General features: G+C 36.2%; 2 protein-coding genes across 3 annotated transcripts; one reads left to right on the top strand and one right to left on the bottom strand.

Moving 5' to 3' along the window:
* Window positions 1–94: 94 nt before the first annotated feature.
* On the bottom strand, window positions 95–13,273 carry dcun1d3 (defective in cullin neddylation 1 domain containing 3). Of its 2 annotated transcripts, XM_011488188.3 has the most exons (5): window positions 12,725–13,273; window positions 11,645–11,713; window positions 10,422–10,476; window positions 9,799–10,345; window positions 95–2,000 (listed from the first exon to the last, which is right to left on the bottom strand). In XM_011488188.3, the coding sequence occupies exons 4-5, from the start codon at window positions 10,236–10,238 to the stop codon at window positions 1,463–1,465; spliced, it is 978 nt and encodes a 325-aa protein (XP_011486490.2). In that variant the 5' UTR covers window positions 10,239–10,345; window positions 10,422–10,476; window positions 11,645–11,713; window positions 12,725–13,273; the 3' UTR covers window positions 95–1,462. The 2 variants fall into 2 exon arrangements, with proteins under 2 accessions (XP_011486490.2, XP_011486491.2); XM_011488189.3 differs by lacking the exon at window positions 10,422–10,476 and having other exon boundaries at window positions 12,725–13,170.
* Window positions 13,274–14,255: 982 nt separating this feature from the next.
* Window positions 14,256–16,680, top strand: lyrm1 (LYR motif containing 1). Its single transcript, XM_004080373.5, has 5 exons — window positions 14,256–14,391; window positions 15,410–15,601; window positions 15,693–15,753; window positions 16,186–16,217; window positions 16,301–16,680. Exons 2-5 carry the CDS (start codon window positions 15,443–15,445, stop codon window positions 16,412–16,414), a joined length of 366 nt encoding a protein of 121 aa, XP_004080421.1. The 5' UTR covers window positions 14,256–14,391; window positions 15,410–15,442; the 3' UTR covers window positions 16,415–16,680.
* The last annotated feature ends 357 nt before the right edge of the window (window positions 16,681–17,037 follow it).

Genomic DNA, 17,037 nt, shown 5'->3' with positions numbered 1-17,037 from the left:
CCTCTTCCCGGTCTCCGATTTGGCTTTGCATGTGACGTCACCACTCCATGTCTTTAGATTCCACCAATAAAAACCTTTCTAGGGCAGAAAAGGGTAAAAATACATACCTGCTTTTATTTGTTTTTATATTTCATTATAAACTGAAATGAACATGCTTGGTATACAAACAAAAAAATAAGAAAAGAAAAAAATGTAAACCAAATAAACCTGGTAATACCCAACCTCAAACTGGACCCTTATCACAGTCTGTTGATAACCAGCAGGTTTAATTAACACTCGTTTCAAAGTAGCACTTTATGTGCACAGTTTGGAAAAGTCTCAAGATTTTAAATGTGTTTAACATCAATCTCCGCATAGCATTCAGAGTACAGCAAGTTAACAAGTCATTGGTTTCTGTGCAATTACAGCCATTATTTATGCAATCAAAATAACTTCAAAAGTTGCATATTTTTGTGTTGCAGTTTAAAGATGCAAAAACTCAAACTCTTGGAGTACAAAAGGACCTTTGTGAGACTTCCAACTATTCTAAATATACTGCAAGTTTATCCATTTACTTTAGAGTATTCATACTTGGATATACTTGCAATATATGTCTCCCAGATGATATCTATGAAGCAACTGACATGGGCCAGTGTCATTGACTTTCTGTTGCATCCCTTTAATTCCCTCTTGAAAATTGGTGGACATCAACAGAATTGAGGTCAACTGGAAGCAAAGCCACTGCTTAAAACAAGCTCTGCTTCTCAAGCCCAATAAGCACTCAAAACCACTCCACGCAAGAGATGGTGCGTCAGTTACCGTGGAAACCATACCAAGATTTAAATATTCCCAAAAAAACACAATGTAATTCAATCGCCCACTGAGATCAATGGTTTTTTGCATGTATTAGTAAGTCGCCGTGAAGCCAATCAGAGTAAATGAACCCACATTGCACTGGAAATCAAAACTAATATCTGACAATATAGGTCCAATCAACACACAATACTTTCTTAGATATTACAATTTTCATGTCTGATAAGAAATTATTTGCAGACAGGCTGCTAAAATGTCCCTTCTTTATTAGAAACCAAATCATTATACAAAACACATTAGGTTAAATCTGTCAAATTTGGGTAAAAGGCTTATGGCTCCGTTATGACCACTTTAAAAACCACGTTTTTATTTAGCAAATTCTGCTGGTTTAAGGTGTGTATGTGTTGGTATTAAAATAGACCACAAGTTCAATGACTAAAAACATATGGAAGGAAGGGGGAAACATAAAATAACTTAAATAGAAGTGCTTAAAACAGTTTTAGAGCCCTTAGAACATAACACAAGAGAAAAGCGGAAATCCAATCCCAATATTAACGGAGAGCTAAAAAAAGCGAATGAAATGGTAATACTCATTTATCCAATGATTCACAGATGTACGTTTCACTTAAAAGTATCCTTCTCTCTCTTGCAAATGTTGATTATTTTCTGGTCAGTGCCCCCCCCATGTCTGTGACCCACGACCCCCCTCTGTTTCAAGTCCATCTGTGGTGGAAGAAGCCTCTGTCGTAGAACATTTTTCTTCTTCCTGTTTTGCAAACAGTGCCTGGTCTCTTTTTCTGCGCTCCAACTCCCACTCTACGAACGTGTCGAAGAGGCTGGGCCAGGCCTCGTCCTCGCTGTAGTTATTCAGGTCAGGCCCTATAGCCTGTGTGAAATTGAGGAACATGTTCCACGTGTCCCTTGAGATGCCCCGAATTCCAGAGGGGTTCTCAGCAAGGAAGTCCAGCCAGTGTTCCAGGATCTCTGGCTTGTTTTGTGTGAAAACCAGCCGCCACAAGGCAATGGCGATGTCACGCTGCAGAGAGCGCTGGCCCTCGTCAGCGTCCAAGCCGAACTGGAAGGTGAAGCGGTAAAGGTCTTTGAAGTTCTCCTCACCCTGGGCCTCCACCAACATGCAGGGGAAGCGTGAGCAGATGCCCTCTATACTGTCCGCCTTTATGGCCTTGCACCCCTCAACAAACTCCTTCCTGGAAACAAAAGAAAATAAGACAAATATTAGACATAAAAAGAGTATTTGGGCAGTAGTTGGAGACAGAGTTCACGACACGCGAGTTCCTGCATTGTAATGAGAAAAATGTGTCAATTTAAGTGGTATAAACAAAATTGAAAAGAAAAAAAAAAGTAATTTAGATCAACATTTTAAATTGAGTTGGATAGACATAAAAAATTAAGTTGTATAAACTTAATTTAATTACGTGTTACCAATTTAAGTGAATTAATTAAGTTGGATCAGCTTCCTTCTTTTTAGAGTGTATGATGAACACGACACTAAAGAAGAACATCTTTACAGAAAGACTACTGGCCAAAAAAAAACCTGCAAAAAATAAGTTTAAGACATTATGACTTCATATACACATTACACCGATTTTAAGATCGCTGCATTGGCTCCCTGTGCAATTCAGGATTGATTTTAAAGTTCTTTTATTGGTTTACAAATGTTTTTATGGTCTCGGGCCTTCATATTTATCTGACATGATTTTAAAGTATGAGCCCCCGCGGACCCTGAGGTCCTCTGATACAGGCCTTTTGGTTATCCCAAAAGTTAGAACAAAAACGTACAGCGAGGCTTCATTCAGTTTTTACGGACCTCGCCTGTGGAACAGCCTCCCAGAGAGCCTCAGGGCTGCAGAGACAGTTCATGTTTTTAAAGGAAGGCTTAAGACCTACCTTTTTAATTTAGCTTTTAGTTGAATTTTAGGATTTTTTATTTTTTTTTTATTTTATTTTATTATTATTATTATTATTATTTTTAATTTATTATTATTATTATTATTTTTAAATATTTTAATTAATTTATTTTTCTTTTAACTAGTTTTATATGTGTATGTAAATACATTTATTTATTTATTCTATTAATTTTTAAGACGCTCTTACTATTTCATATGCCTATTAAGGTTTATGTAATTATTTGTTTTTTGTCCATGTTTTATATATATTTTAATTTTATTCCTTTTACATTTTATTTCACTCCAGTGTTTCCCTCTGAGGGATCCTCCACATCAGTGACTGACCCTTCTCAGTGAGCGGGGTCGCTGCAGTGGGATCTCCTGGGTCTGACTCTTTTGATCGGATCTGGGGGGTTCTGTGGTAGTGTACTCCGTGAACTTGGGTTGGGGGGGGTCGCTGGTGTGGACATGTCCCCAAACTATCGTTTTCCCACCTCAGGACAAAGCCAGGTCTCTACATTCTATCATTCTATCACTTTTTTATTTATTTATTTATTTATTTATTTATGTGTGTGTGTGGGTGTGTGTGTGTGCGTGTGTGTTTTTGCGGGGGGGGGGGGTTGTCGCACGGTTTGTCTTGTCATCTTGTTTTTAAATTTTATTGTATTTTATGCACAGCACTTTGAGTGACATCTGTTGTCGAAAAAGTGCTACATAAATAAAGGTTGATTTGATTTGATTTGATTTGATATAACACAAAGATAGTGCAATATAATGAATATGAAATGTTGCATTTTCATTTTAAATAACATTATTATTTATTTTTGAGTTTTGGCAAAGTCAAGAAAAGCTTATGTTTATGTTGACCCATGAAAATTATCTTTATTTGTAAAAGTACTTGAAATTCTAGACTTCGATGTGAACGAGGGAAAAGTTGAATTACATGCAAGATATGGTACATGAACAACGTTTAGGCCAAAAACAGACATACTAGCTCGGCTGAAAACTATGTAAGACTACCATTTCATTTGGGCTCTGTCAACAAAATGTAACAAAATGTTAAACTTCAAAACTTTTGGGGAAAAAATAAGCTTGATTTCTCACCATAGTATTCCAATTTTAAATGTGTAATTTTGGTCCAACTTTGCTTTAAACACAAAGTGGGGAAGCTTCTTGGTTAATGTAGGCTAATTATAAAATGAGTTTTGTAGTTTTAATGGCAAATAATTTTCTTAAATTATTTAGAGCTATATAACTTTATTATGGATTTTTAATCATTAATAATTTAAATTTTTTATTTATTTTTTTAAATCAAGGGTCCTAATTTCCGTTAGTATCACCTGACAGTTAACCAACATGGTTAACAGAGTGCAAGGGTGTTAAAAAAAGTGCTGAGCTTAAAAAAAAATTACAAGAGGGTGGGAACAAATGAACCAGCCACAGCACAGAGGCCTATTCATCTGGCACAATCTGCAGTGGAGGGGTGCAGACCAGAGTAATGCTGTTCATGAGTGCAAGGCTATAGCATGTGCATTCAAACCTGATATAAAGGCTGGCAACATACTCTATTTCCCCCACTGACCCTATACCATTTATTACAGCTGTAAATCAGTCAAAAGCCGATATAAAGTATGTCACAGCAAGCGGGAGAAGGACAATAAAGCCATGTTTTTAAAGTGTAACTGAACTGAGGATACGTTAAAGCCCCAACTTTATTCCCCCAGTTTTTTTTAATGAAACAGCAAACTTCTTCCTAAATGTAATGCTCCATTTCTTCCCCTTTTCTCTTTCCTATCATTGGTTTGTTAACATGTAACTTATTTAGTGCATTGATGTTAAAATATCACAAAAAGTCCCCACTGATCGTTGTTCAGAAGTGTCTGATGTGTTTTGTTTAAATACTTGGGTGGGTGGTTTTTAGCTTGCTTGACATTGCAAGGATATTAGAGCTTAACCAATAAAAAAGTGGTTTGTGCTGTAAAAAAAAAATAAAGAAAATATTTGCAGGGCCATCAGAAATGCCATTAAGTACATCACATCTCACTGTGTGCCTTCCAATCAGAATTAGTTTCAAGGCAAACGTATTGTGGTCCAGGAAATGAGCAGATCTAAATTTAAAATCAATAAAAACCTCAGAGAACATACCGTTGTTCTTTATTCAAACCACTTATGCAGGTTTAGTAAAAATCTTTGATCAAATACAGAATTTATTATGTTCTTCAATTTTTCAAATTACAGCATTAAAAAAAGAAAGCTATTGCACTTTTTAAGACTGCTATATATTTTATTTGTATATCAGTTACAGAGTCAGAAACTGTATTTAGTCATTTTTATATTCATTTTAATACTGATAATCAAAAACCGGTCTCATTTCAAAACCTCATGGTCCTCATTACAAAATCAAATAAACTAACTTTAGAATTTGAGCATCACTTGGTGGCGTGAGTGAGCAAATGTTTTGTGTTAAACATAGTTTTTGTGTTGTTTTTTTTTTACTCAAGCAAACACATAATTAGATTACAGTTATTTAAACAAGAATTTGACTATTAATTGTGTGTTAAATACAATTATTGTAAATTGTTGAGCAGAAATATAAGGACAAATATGTAATCACCCAATTGGCACACCATGCAGCTGAGTTTTTTTCTACATATGCACATCATTAGTTTGGTGTCTGTTTTAAAGTCCCTCTGCAACCAAGAAAAATCCAATAAAAGATTTTAAAGCTACATTATCAACAACTGTGTCCTTAAATAAGTATTTTTTCTGATGATGGTTTGCTTCAGGTGTCCTCTATATGGCCACAAAGATTGTTTTAAGGAAATAGAGGATGAAAACTGCTCTTAATTATTAGATATTTAACGGCTTTAACTGGCGTAACAGAACACAGGACAGCATCATTTAAATAGATGAATCAAAAGCATAAGCACATATCTTGAGCTGCAGAGGGTCACATAGTTGAACTATTGTAATTGTCAGTTGACTTTGGCTTTTCAAGTGTTGGAGTCCGCCGTGTGCGTCATATCCCAGAGCTGTCAGTGATCTATAAACACCTGACACAGCATGTTCAACTGACAGCCGCATCACTGTATGCAGCTGAGTGAACTGAACCCAGAGTTCATCCAACATTCTTTGCAGAGCATGCCGGGTTTTTTTTCCTGATAACAAAAAGGGCAAAAAAAAAAAAAATCTGAACGCAACTCAAATCCAGCTAAAATTCTTGTTACCCAAGACACAGATTAGGCCGCATCAAAGGTAAGAAGCAGAAGAAATGCATCCCTACTCATTGGAGTTCAGCTGCTTGCTTGGTTTTTAGGTCTTTTTGAGAGTATGGAGAGTTGCAAAAACACTGAATCCCAATTCCTCCAACTCCTTGTTCATGATATAGAGAATTTGAGGGCAGTCTTTATTTTTTGACCCATTTCGCCCGCAACAACTTACTTCGTAGTAAGGTTGTTTTGTTTTTTTAAACACCTGTCTGAACAGCAACTACATTTCTGTTAAAGTTATAGTTAAATGTCTACCAGAGCAGCTGAAACCAGCATAAGTTCATATCTTCTATACATCACAGCAAGCCAGCTTGCAAACGTACAGTAGAGTATTGTTAGCCATGGATAGCTTATTGTTTACAACAAAAAACACAAAAGTGGCAACACAACTGCAGAGGGAGATCTCAGCTTTGTACTGAGAAAAGAGAAGAAATTAGGCTGCACTGCATGCATGTATGTATGAACATTTGGTTGTTTTGTCTGGCATATTTGTGTTCTTGCACTCTAAATTGTTGTACCTGCGAAACATAAAAACCAAGTCCATTTTTCTGCAGTTCCTGTAATTCAAATTCAAGTTTTAAGACATCCAACATCTCAAGCCAACTTATTTGTGTTTTTTTAGCTTTCTCTTTTAAAACATACAATCCAACTTATTCACAACTGTTTTAATATAAATTGAGCCATGATTTCCGACAGGCGAAGGGAAATGCCAACAATAACAACAAAGAAAGGAAACTTAAAAAAAAAAAGAACCTTCTTGCTGTTCAAAGTCTGCTTTAAAAGGGACATCAAGCAAAAATATTAGAATTATAAGGATTGCCGATGTGTGTGTGACTTTTTTTTTTTAACTATAGGTAAAATTCATCTCAAAACTCAGTTTATTCTTCACAAATAAAGGATCAAAACTGACCAATTAGGTTTGAATTTCTCCACCTGTATTGTTTTCACAGAAACGCTGCAGACTTTCCCTTGAAGACTGAACAAATATCTCTAAAACAGGTTTGCCGTTTTTTTTTTTTGACATGGCTGTTCTGAGAAAAGAGATGAGGTTCTAGAAAGAACCACCTCAAAGTTCAATAGAGCAGAACAGGTATGCACTACTGTTCCGTTTAGCTGGCGGCATCTTTATTGAAAAAAATGAATTAGGGGCCCGGTAAGATGAAACGCTTCCTCACAATAGCAGAGGACCTGAAATATATCTGGTATAAACAAATATATTCATTCTAAATCAAGCGATACTGCATCCACTTACACTCTTACAGAAGGATCTTGAGAATAAATAAGCTAGGTTTCTTCTTCAGTATAGACATTTTTTCCATCTTGCAAGCACTTAATGAAAGATTATAATAAAAATACAAAACAACTGAGCAGAGTTACAAAAAAATAAAAATAAAGGAATAACTGCAGCTGTAGAAAAATAAAAAACTCAAAAAAATCTGCAGCAACAGTTTGGTTCTCCTGAGTGGTGACTGTTTGCTTCCTCTTCTCATAAATGTGACAGCAGTTGAACAGTGATCAGAAATTTAATTTTAATCGACCTAGAAAAAGAGTACATTCCAGATTTTCCAGGAAAATAAAAAGTTACCAAAAATGAATCGCTTTTTATAAAATGAAGTTTGCTTTACTTTATTTCTTAACTGGAAGGAAGTTTGTTAGCCAATAAAATAATAATAAATCCCAACAGCAGTTTGAGTGACAGCTCTATCAGCAACTTTTGGTGCCACAGTAGCTTTAAGGAACCTTACCCTCAGTGCTTGCTATTAATTTGTGCCTTTCGTAGCTTAATTTTTTAGAATAAAGTTTTTTCCCTTCAAAATTACCTAATAAAGATATTTGGAATGGTTCCCAACAGTGACCGGCGCAGGTAACTGTGGTCCTTGACAGAAGAACGGACCTGTGCATCACATTGGAGGAACAATAACCTTCAAAAAATGGAATGGTTGCTAAATTAGGAGAAATAAACTGAAGACTACTGGCTTTGATTTGCTGCTGGCTTTCTTTTAAATACCAGCTTTTAATGCTGTGTTGCAACATCTATAATTTGTCAGTAAAGTAATGAGCCTTCAGCAGCTGGCAGGGAAACAGCAAAGGAAGAAGAGGACGCCACTGCTGATGCTAAAGTGTGCACATTCATCTGCACGCAATTTAAACACAACATCAACCCAAAACGTGATGTATCAAAGCTTCTCAGAATTATAAAATGCACACATAGCAGTGAAAACTACAAAACAGTTTAAGAGTATGTTTTAAATCAATCATCAAATACATTTGCAACCATGATGAAATGTACTGGCCTATTGGAGATCATTGTAGACTGAATACATTGCGTGATTTTTAAAGAATTTTTATGATGGTTCAGAAATCAAATATTTAAGTTTGTACAAATAAGCATTCTGTCCCTCACAGACCGGTTACTTTTTCTATAAGAAGCTCTTGTATCTCCCACTCATTGCCTGTATTAATGTCACCTGTCTGAACTGGTTATCTGTATAAAAGACACCAGTTCACAGCCATAAACAATTACACTGGAAAGGCCACAAGAGCTGTCTAAAGCCACCAGGGGCACAACTGTAGACTTGAACAAGACTGGGATGAACCAGTCTACAATAAACAAGCAGCTTGATGAGACGAGCTCAATTGTTGGTGCAATTATTCGAAAATAGAAGATAAACAAGATAATTGACAATCACCGTCCACCTAGAGCTTCCTGCAAAATCGTACCTATTTGGGTACAAATGAGTTTGAGAATGGTGAAGAAACGATTCTTGTGAACTGGTCAATGAGAGAGCTGGGACCACACTAACACACTACATCAGCCATACTGCACTACATCAGCCACACTGCACTGCATGATCCACAGGAGGATTGGGAGAAGATTGTGTGGTCAGAAAAAAAATATATATATTTATATAGTTCCATGGTATACATGTTGCTCTCCTTGTTTGGAAGAAAAAGAATGCTTAGTTGCATCTCAAGAACATCGCATCATACATTGCTCATGTGTCCACCCACATGCTTCACAGTGGGTGGACACATGAGCAATGTATGGTGAGATTTTGATCAAAAATCCAAATTCCATCAGTGAGGGCACTGATGGAATTTACAGAAAACTCATTTCAGGGTATTGGAGTGACCTAACTAGCCTCTAGACTCTTTGTGTCCAACAGAGAATCTGTGGAAAAGTTGAAAGTCTGTGTTGCTCAGCGACAGCACCAAAACATCACAGCTCTTGAGAAGATCTGCATGGAAGAATGGAACAAAAAGCAGCTACCGTCCAAGTCTGGTTAAAGACATCCAGGGGACATTTAAACTGACATTGCCAACCAAGATTTAAGCACTGAAATGAACTTTTGTAGTCAGAATACTTATTATACGAACTAATTGTTTAAAACTCATACAATGAATCCCTGGATTCTTCTTTTTAACATTATGTCTCTCACCTATGATGAACATTACAGACCCTGTCTTTTTAGGTGGACAAGTCACAGGTGACTGAAAAATACTATTTGTCTCATTGTGTTTACTTGTCTAGAGCTGTACAGTCACAACTCCTGTGAACAAAAATCACTGATGGTGGGAGAGCAGCCATACAAGGGAACTAGCCAGACCACCAGGAGCAAAGTAGGGTCCCATGTCTTGCCCAAGGACACTGACATTTATAGGCAGGTAAAGCAGGAACTAAACCCACAATCTTACAAACCAATCAGAGGTCACCAGCTCAACCTCATGGCACAGAGGTTGAGCTGCTGATCCAAAAAAAGAAAAGTTTCTATGATAGAGAAAAAAAACAACAACACATAAATCATTAGCTTTTCTAACTCATTCCTTACCTTGTAAACTTGCACATAGTGGCTGCTTGAAACCTCCAGGCAAGAACCAGAACACGAAACTCAGCTGGGTCCACACACAAATCATTGCAAAATCTCTCCATGCCTTCTTCCAATATGGCATCTTCCTGTTCATCCTTGTAGCAACAGAAGAGCTCCTCGATACGCCACATGGACAATCCATCTCCATTCACACGATCATCTTTGAGGGACTCCCCCATCAGTGATGGGAGGATGGGTGTCTCCACTGTAACATCAGGGGTTTTGGTGCCATTTGAAAGCTCACTGGTGGCTTTGCTACATGGAGCACTCAGCTCTTCTTTGTGGCTCCCGCCTCCAGCAGTGCCACTTTTCTTGCTGGACTTGGAACTGCTGTCCTTGTCTCCACTCTTACTGCCGAGTGTGGACGCTGGATTCTTACACTTGGTGACGCACTGGCCCATGTCTCTCTCACTGGTCCCTCTCCCTTCCTCCTCACATTCAGTCCCCGTCCGAACCACCTAAACGCCTCTGATCTGGCCAGGCGAGACGTCTCAACATACCCTCAGGCCTGAAATGGAGAACACTCATCACTGACAGAGTGAAGCATTAAACAAGAATATCAAAGAAAGAAAAAGTGAAGCTACCTGTGCTAGATCTGTCATAAACCAAAACTTTAATTGGAGAAGTTAAACTCTCTCTCTCTAAAAAAAAAAAAAAAAAAGTTATTACAGTACATAAAATAAAAGCGCAACATATATTTCTGATAAAACACTGATAGATAAAAAATAAAACAACATATCACAAAAAAAATTTTTTTTTTTGGTTGCCCCCAATAATTATGAATTGGTAGCACTAAAATAGTTGTAAAAAAAATTCCACTACAAGAAAATTAAGCACTTCAAAAATACAAGCCAATATTATTTCAATTTCAAAAAAATGTATGCTTAAATTTAGGTTTAAAAGAAATAGTAGTTTTGAATAGGTCAGTCCATCTGATTGACTGTACTTTTTTTCCTTTAATTTGTTGAGCATAATTTTGTGTTTAACAAATATAAAACTTCATTAAGTGTATTATGTCTTTGTCAGGGCTCTTTAGATAAAGTAAAGTTGTGGCTTCAAGTCTTTGAAAGCCTCTTTACCATCTTTCTGTCCTAAATTTTTTTTTAAAACAATAAGAGGGAAGAGAATGTCTCAACCTGAAATGGAGTTTCAACATTTTAGTTTTCAAAAGGGAAGCACTTGTTCATGAAGTAAGGCTTTCACATATTAGAGTTTCTTACAACCAGATTTTTATGAGGAACTGCAAACATTTCTTCAGAAAATTACAGAATTCAAAGAAAAGTCCACGTCATGAATTAATCAAAACACTAATCGTGTGACATTGTAACCTGACTGATGAACAGCGAAGGGTGGATCAACAAACTGGAGAAAGTAAAGCAGAGAATTGCTCTGAGACTATGTGAATGTAAATATCCAATGTTTGCATTTGATCCTGTTTCCTGTGTCACACTGAGATTTTGTTGAATCCCTCAACTGCTGTGATTAGTTGAGTTTTCTTTTATGCGTTTAACCTGTTTGTCTGGCCTGCAGAGACCTGGCCAAGAAGTCTGATGATGAATTTTAATGCCTGAACATTTCATAATATGGTTAATCAGTCTTATAAGTTCATTTATAGGAGTAGTGGATAAAAGGGAACTGTATTCAAATCTTCCATAGCACATTCTCATGACAAATGTGAGTACCAACGATGTGGAAACAGTACATGTGACTCAGGAGCTCAGCATTATCTTTATTCTAAGTAAAGTTAGCACAAAACAAATGAATTAAATGAGAACTAATGTGAGTAGCTAATGAGGATGTTACTTACAGATACTCATCGTGATGGCATTATCTTTCAGTTCTGCGCCATCATTGTGACCTTGACATCACTGCAAAGCTGAAAAGACACATTATCTTGTCATCAAGACCACAAAGTGATGACTCACCGTTGCCACACTTCCAGGGATTATTGTTATTATGGTTTGGGTCTATGCAGTTTGAGCACAGCTAAACTGTTATACCTTATTGCACAATGATGCAATTGCATACTGGTGGGGGGCACACAGAGCTGACCTACTGTAATCAGTTAAGGGCCTCTATTGTTCTAAGGTTTTCTGTTTTGTAAAGACAAAAGTCAAAACACACGCAAAATCATAGCTTTGCTCGAACGTTAAGGTGGGGAGTTTAAAACTAAAAGGGGGAAAAAAAACTTAAGAGGCATGATCGCTGAGTCAGGACTTAAGTCACAACATGATGAGTAGGATATTCTAGAGCAGAGCAAATCCTGCTCTGATCAATGCTCTAGGCATGTTCGGGCAAGTCTTTCAGGTCATCAAGCTCCCCCAAGATGAAGGCCAACATATTCACCATAAACTAGCAGGACACTTAATTAGTAAGCACCAAGTAAACTAATCAGACATTAGTTTAACCAGATTAGCTAGTCTTAAAAGAGTCCTAGTAGACAAAGTAGATTTAGAACACGCCTGTGCAACATCTGCACCGCTGTTATTGCAACACATTAACTAATGAGTTATTCGAGTATGTCTAACATTAAAAGGTCGAGTTAATTTGTTATGAAGATCCAAACACTTTGAGAAAATTAAGAGCTCAACATCACATGACATGTAGTACATCCCAAATGAAAGGTAAACAATGTTTAAGCAGTCATAACGACCAATACAGTAACACCCTACAGTGACACACTGTGCTACATTTAAAAACACAAGCACTGAACGACAATACTTTCCCATCAATGGGTCATTTTCACTCTTACATTTAAAACTGACTGGCCCTGGCTACGTCGCCATAGCTAGCTAGCATCAGCTTGGATCACTAAAAGTTAGCTATCTGCTATGCTAGCTCCTTTCCGACTGATAAGTACCCTAAATATAAGTGAAAACAAACTTACCTAATTGAAAAGACAGTTTCTCGTGTGGTGGATGGATTGACATCGCTACAAAGAGTGCCAGTTAAATTAGGTAACAAAGTAAGTTAGCCGAAAGCGACTACAAGCGAACTGAGAAACTCGTCGCGTTAACTCAGATTGCTAGCTTTAGCGGTGAGCTGACAAAAAAAAGGAAAAAAAAAAAACTTCTACATTAATGTCTGATTCTAGACGACACGCAGAGGGAAGGAAAGGCAAAAATAATGAAAAAAAAATAAATATTTTTTTTTAAACTGTTTTTAGCTCTGTTTGTTGACTGAAAAAAGTGAAAAGATAATCTTGGACTAAAGCACTCTGCTTCTTTGTGCTCTCCCCCTTTAAGTCATTGAGTGTAGCAACGTTATGGGCATTTACTGCATCACTTCCTCCCTCCCTGCAAGCAGCCAACAGCTGATCTTCGTCTGAACGGGGGTGTAACGCCAAAGTTTGTGACCAAAAACCTTAAAGATTTCAATGTGTGTGTCGTGTGACCCATCAAACTTTGTGACCTAACTAGGGTCACCAAAATGTCCTAGAAATTTGTATTCTTTCTGGTATACATTTGGGTTACAGGTATTAACCTTACATATAAGTGACAATTAAATTGAATTTCAATTTTTTGTAAATATTTATAACAAAGAAATGAAATGAATCTTTGGTTAATGGTTAAAAAAACAACAACAACAACGTTTTTCGTGTGTGTATGTGTGTGTGTGTGTGTGTGCGTGTGTGTGTGTGGGGTGTGTGTGTGTGTGTGTGTGTGTGTGTGTGTGTTGTGTACCAACAGTATTAATGCAGTCATATACAATTAAGCTAGTACTTTTTTGGAACCCATCAAAATGTTTATTCATTTCAAATTTAAATGATATGGATGTATGATTGAATAGAAAACCTAAACTGTTTAGACACATATCTCAAGATAACAATGTTTAATTTTAGTATGAATTTCTGTGACTTAAAAAAGAAATCAACCAAATCAAAGGTTGGACCTTCATTTATTTATTTAGGTTATTAAAACATAGCACCAAACGAAATGATTTCTTTACAACAAACCTAATGTTTGTAAATGTAAAATATCCAAATACCACCTGCAGGTATAATTGAATTTAGGCATACTACAAATTGAAACTCATATTTATGTACTAATAATGCTTAAATATATTTATTCAAATATAAGATATGCTTTTAGTAATACATTGGAGCAGTACTGGCAATGGTCAATTATCAATAATAGTGCACTCATATTGTTGGTCGCTTATTCAGAAGATGGGTTTAACTATAATTTTTCATATACAATCGAAATTATTTAGAATTATTGACAAAAAAATTACAATAAGTTTTTGTGGAGAAGGATAGTCTTGTTGGGTCTCTCTTTAAGTTATTGGTTGTTTCACAAATGCTCCTTTAATTATTATACTTTCGTTTGAAATATATTTCCTTGGTTAGTCCTTTTACCCTGAAGATGTTCTTTATGTGTATTTGTTTTAAAGTATATTAAGATGTTTCACAAGACAATCACTCCTTAATTGAACGGACAATCCTCACATGCGAATTTGTTATTTGTAGTTATTAATAAAGTTTTATTTGAAGACGTCATCATTGAGCGACAGAGTTTTTTTCTCCTCTGTTGTCCTAGCAGGCTTATTAAACAGGTAGGTTAAATTTCTACCTAGCTTTTGATAAATTTTTGTGATTTATTTGCAGTTATATTGACTATTTAGAGTGACAATTTTTATGTGTTGTTTCTTGTATTTTAGGGTTTAACTCTCTCCGTATTGAAATTTAGCCTCCGTTTCGCACTTGCGAAACCAAAGTCTGACTGAGTCAGTGAGCGCAGTTACAGACAAACGAACAAAATTGTTTGCATATTGTCATTGTTTAATTTAAGTGAAACCATGATTTCCGTCTGTCATGTAGATATGTAGTAAAACAAGTTTTTTATTTTAGTGTCCTCTCCAGTGTTATTTTATTTTTACCTTATGGTACCTTATCTGGACTGAAAGCCAGAAGAACCCAATAAAAAGATTGATGCATATTTAGTTGACCTGATAAATTATTTTCAGATGGCTTTAATGTTACCATTTTGTCGTCCAGGAGTGGTGAAATATTTAATGAATTGCCAGCACAAAATATTCCATGTCATTAAAACCGATTATAGCATCTTTTTAGATCCTATTTACATTCCACCAAAGCAGTCCTAGAAGATCACTCAAGTCACATTGATTAAAATCTGGAAACCGTTAACAAAGAGCTAAGTATTCTGGATCCTCATGCAGAACTAAATTAAACACAAACACTATTTTTAATGGAAAGCACTGCAAAGGCACTGAACTATTTATGTATCCAGAATTTCGCCTGGTTTCTGCTGCTTCCACACAAAATAAAATGCTTTAGACTCATTTAATAATAAGTGTTTCTATCTCAAATAATGAACTCATCTGAGATAGAAACACACTGAAAATATTCTGGGAAGAAATAAAAAATTTGCTGTATGACATTCACTCTTCAAAGTAAGAATGAAATAATTTAGTTTTTTATCAGCTCAGTCAATATCTTTTATAAGAATACATTTTTCAAAGTGAATTAGTTTTTTTTTTTAATAATACGATGATAATTCAGCAACATTGTTTGCCATCTTTACATATTTACACTTTTTTTTTTGTTGTGCAGGAAGCTTCTCTTTTCTCAGATTTTTCTGCCCTGATGACGGCGTGCACTCGCAGCAAAGTGTTGTCTCTGTACACTCGCGTTTTTCGCGTTGCCCGGACCTGGCAGGCACAGAGCGGCGTTAAAGCGGACACAGAGACTGAGAGAAAGTACATTAAACAAGAGGCCCGCACTCTGTTTAGACAGAACCAGCAGGTGTAACAGGCTCACAGATTTGTCAAAGTAGTTATTTATGGCAAGACACAACATTTATGTCATTTTTCTTTGTGTGTTTTCCTTTTTACAGCTCACAGATCCAGAAGTGATAAAGACCCGCATAGCAGAATGTGAGGCGAGATTAGACATAGGTACAAACGAGGAGATGCTGCACATAAAATGTGAAACTTTTAATATGTTTTGTTTCAGAACTTTTAATTATGTATATTTTTGTTATAAGATAAAATCCACAGACTACAGGCAGCAGTTAAACATCTACTATTCATGCTGTGGAGGCTCACATGTCCTCTTGCATTTAGAGTTTTAGGTGCAGGTCCTATTTGTTTTATATGCTTTTTCCTTACATGTGCTAAGTCTACATACGCCATGAATGGAATAGTAAAAACCTAAAATTTGATAAATTAAGTTAAAGAAATTGTGGTAATGTTGTTAAAGATTTTATTTTTTTAATTCAATGAGTGAAACTGTGATTTTATAGTCGTTGGTATATAGCTTTCTATATAATTTGTGCTTGAGTGTAATCTCTGACCATTGTCAACGTTTTTTTTATTTTTTAATAACAGGCTTGCATTATAGCAATCCATATCCAAGAGCTGTAAGTAATCCCAAGTTAAGTGATGCCTGTTTTATCACGTTTAGGCCAAATTTTTATAGTTTACTCTCTGTTTGTCTTTATAGACATACCTGCCGCCACTTGGACTGGCCACTCTGAAGGGCAGGAACCTGGGAGTCCAGCAGCGTCTCAGGAAACAGGCCAAACCAATTTACTTGCAGTCACATGATGAGACTTGATGGCTGGTATCCTCAATCCTCATCTAGAGCTCAGGTTACAGAGGACCGGAAACAGACATGGAGACATCAAATCATATTATGGCACTAACTTAGAAGCTCATGAATACTCCTCATTAAGAAGAAAGAAGTTAATTCTTGACTGCTTCTATTTTTCCCCAGTATGTAGATGTAAATAAATGTTAAAATGTCTGTAACAGATTCTGTAATGTATTTATCATCATGTCTACTTTGTTTATATGAGAAATACAGTGTTCTGATGTCAAAAATCTTTGGCTTTATAATTCTTTTCCAAATGAGGTGGTTTGAACTATTTTTAAGTTTGAACAGTTTAGATTTCAGGAAACAGATGGCAGAGACAGACGAACCGTTTGACAAGCAGGAAATGACAGATCCAGAAGTTAAAGTTTTTTTCCGCACAGGTGACCGCTGCTGCATCTCTCAGCTGCTTTTGTTTTTTCTCAAATACATTCTATGAACTTTATAACTCAACAGAATGCTACACTTGATTTGAAATAGTCTCTCTTTTCCAAAATAATTTTCACAATATCTTGAATATCTTTGCTACCAACAGCTTTATTATCAATGAGAGCATGATCACTAGAGGGAATATTGTCTCTTTTGGT

This window comes from Oryzias latipes, chromosome 19 (assembly GCF_053564925.1).
Source record: "Oryzias latipes strain Hd-rR chromosome 19, Olatipes_Hd-rR_3.1".
NCBI lineage: Eukaryota > Metazoa > Chordata > Actinopteri > Beloniformes > Adrianichthyidae > Oryzias > Oryzias latipes.
Note: the sequence above shows the minus strand (reverse complement) of the source record. Positions and strands in the feature narration are given on the sequence as shown.

What these genes read in the sequence shown, in the direction of transcription:
- dcun1d3 (XM_011488188.3), bottom strand. Translation starts at nt 10,238, where the DNA reads ATGGGCCAGTGCGTCACCAAGTGTAAGAATCCAGCGTCCACACTCGGC. An exon ending in ACTATGTGCAAGTTTACAAG is followed by an intron (nt 2,001 to 9,798) that starts GTAAGGAATGAG and finishes TTTTGTTTCCAG; the next exon opens with GAAGGAGTTTGTTGAGGGGT.
- lyrm1 (XM_004080373.5), top strand. Translation starts at nt 15,443, where the DNA reads ATGACGGCGTGCACTCGCAGCAAAGTGTTGTCTCTGTACACTCGCGTT. An exon ending in TGTTTAGACAGAACCAGCAG is followed by an intron (nt 15,602 to 15,692) that starts GTGTAACAGGCT and finishes TCCTTTTTACAG; the next exon opens with CTCACAGATCCAGAAGTGAT. An exon ending in TGAGGCGAGATTAGACATAG is followed by an intron (nt 15,754 to 16,185) that starts GTACAAACGAGG and finishes TTTTAATAACAG; the next exon opens with GCTTGCATTATAGCAATCCA.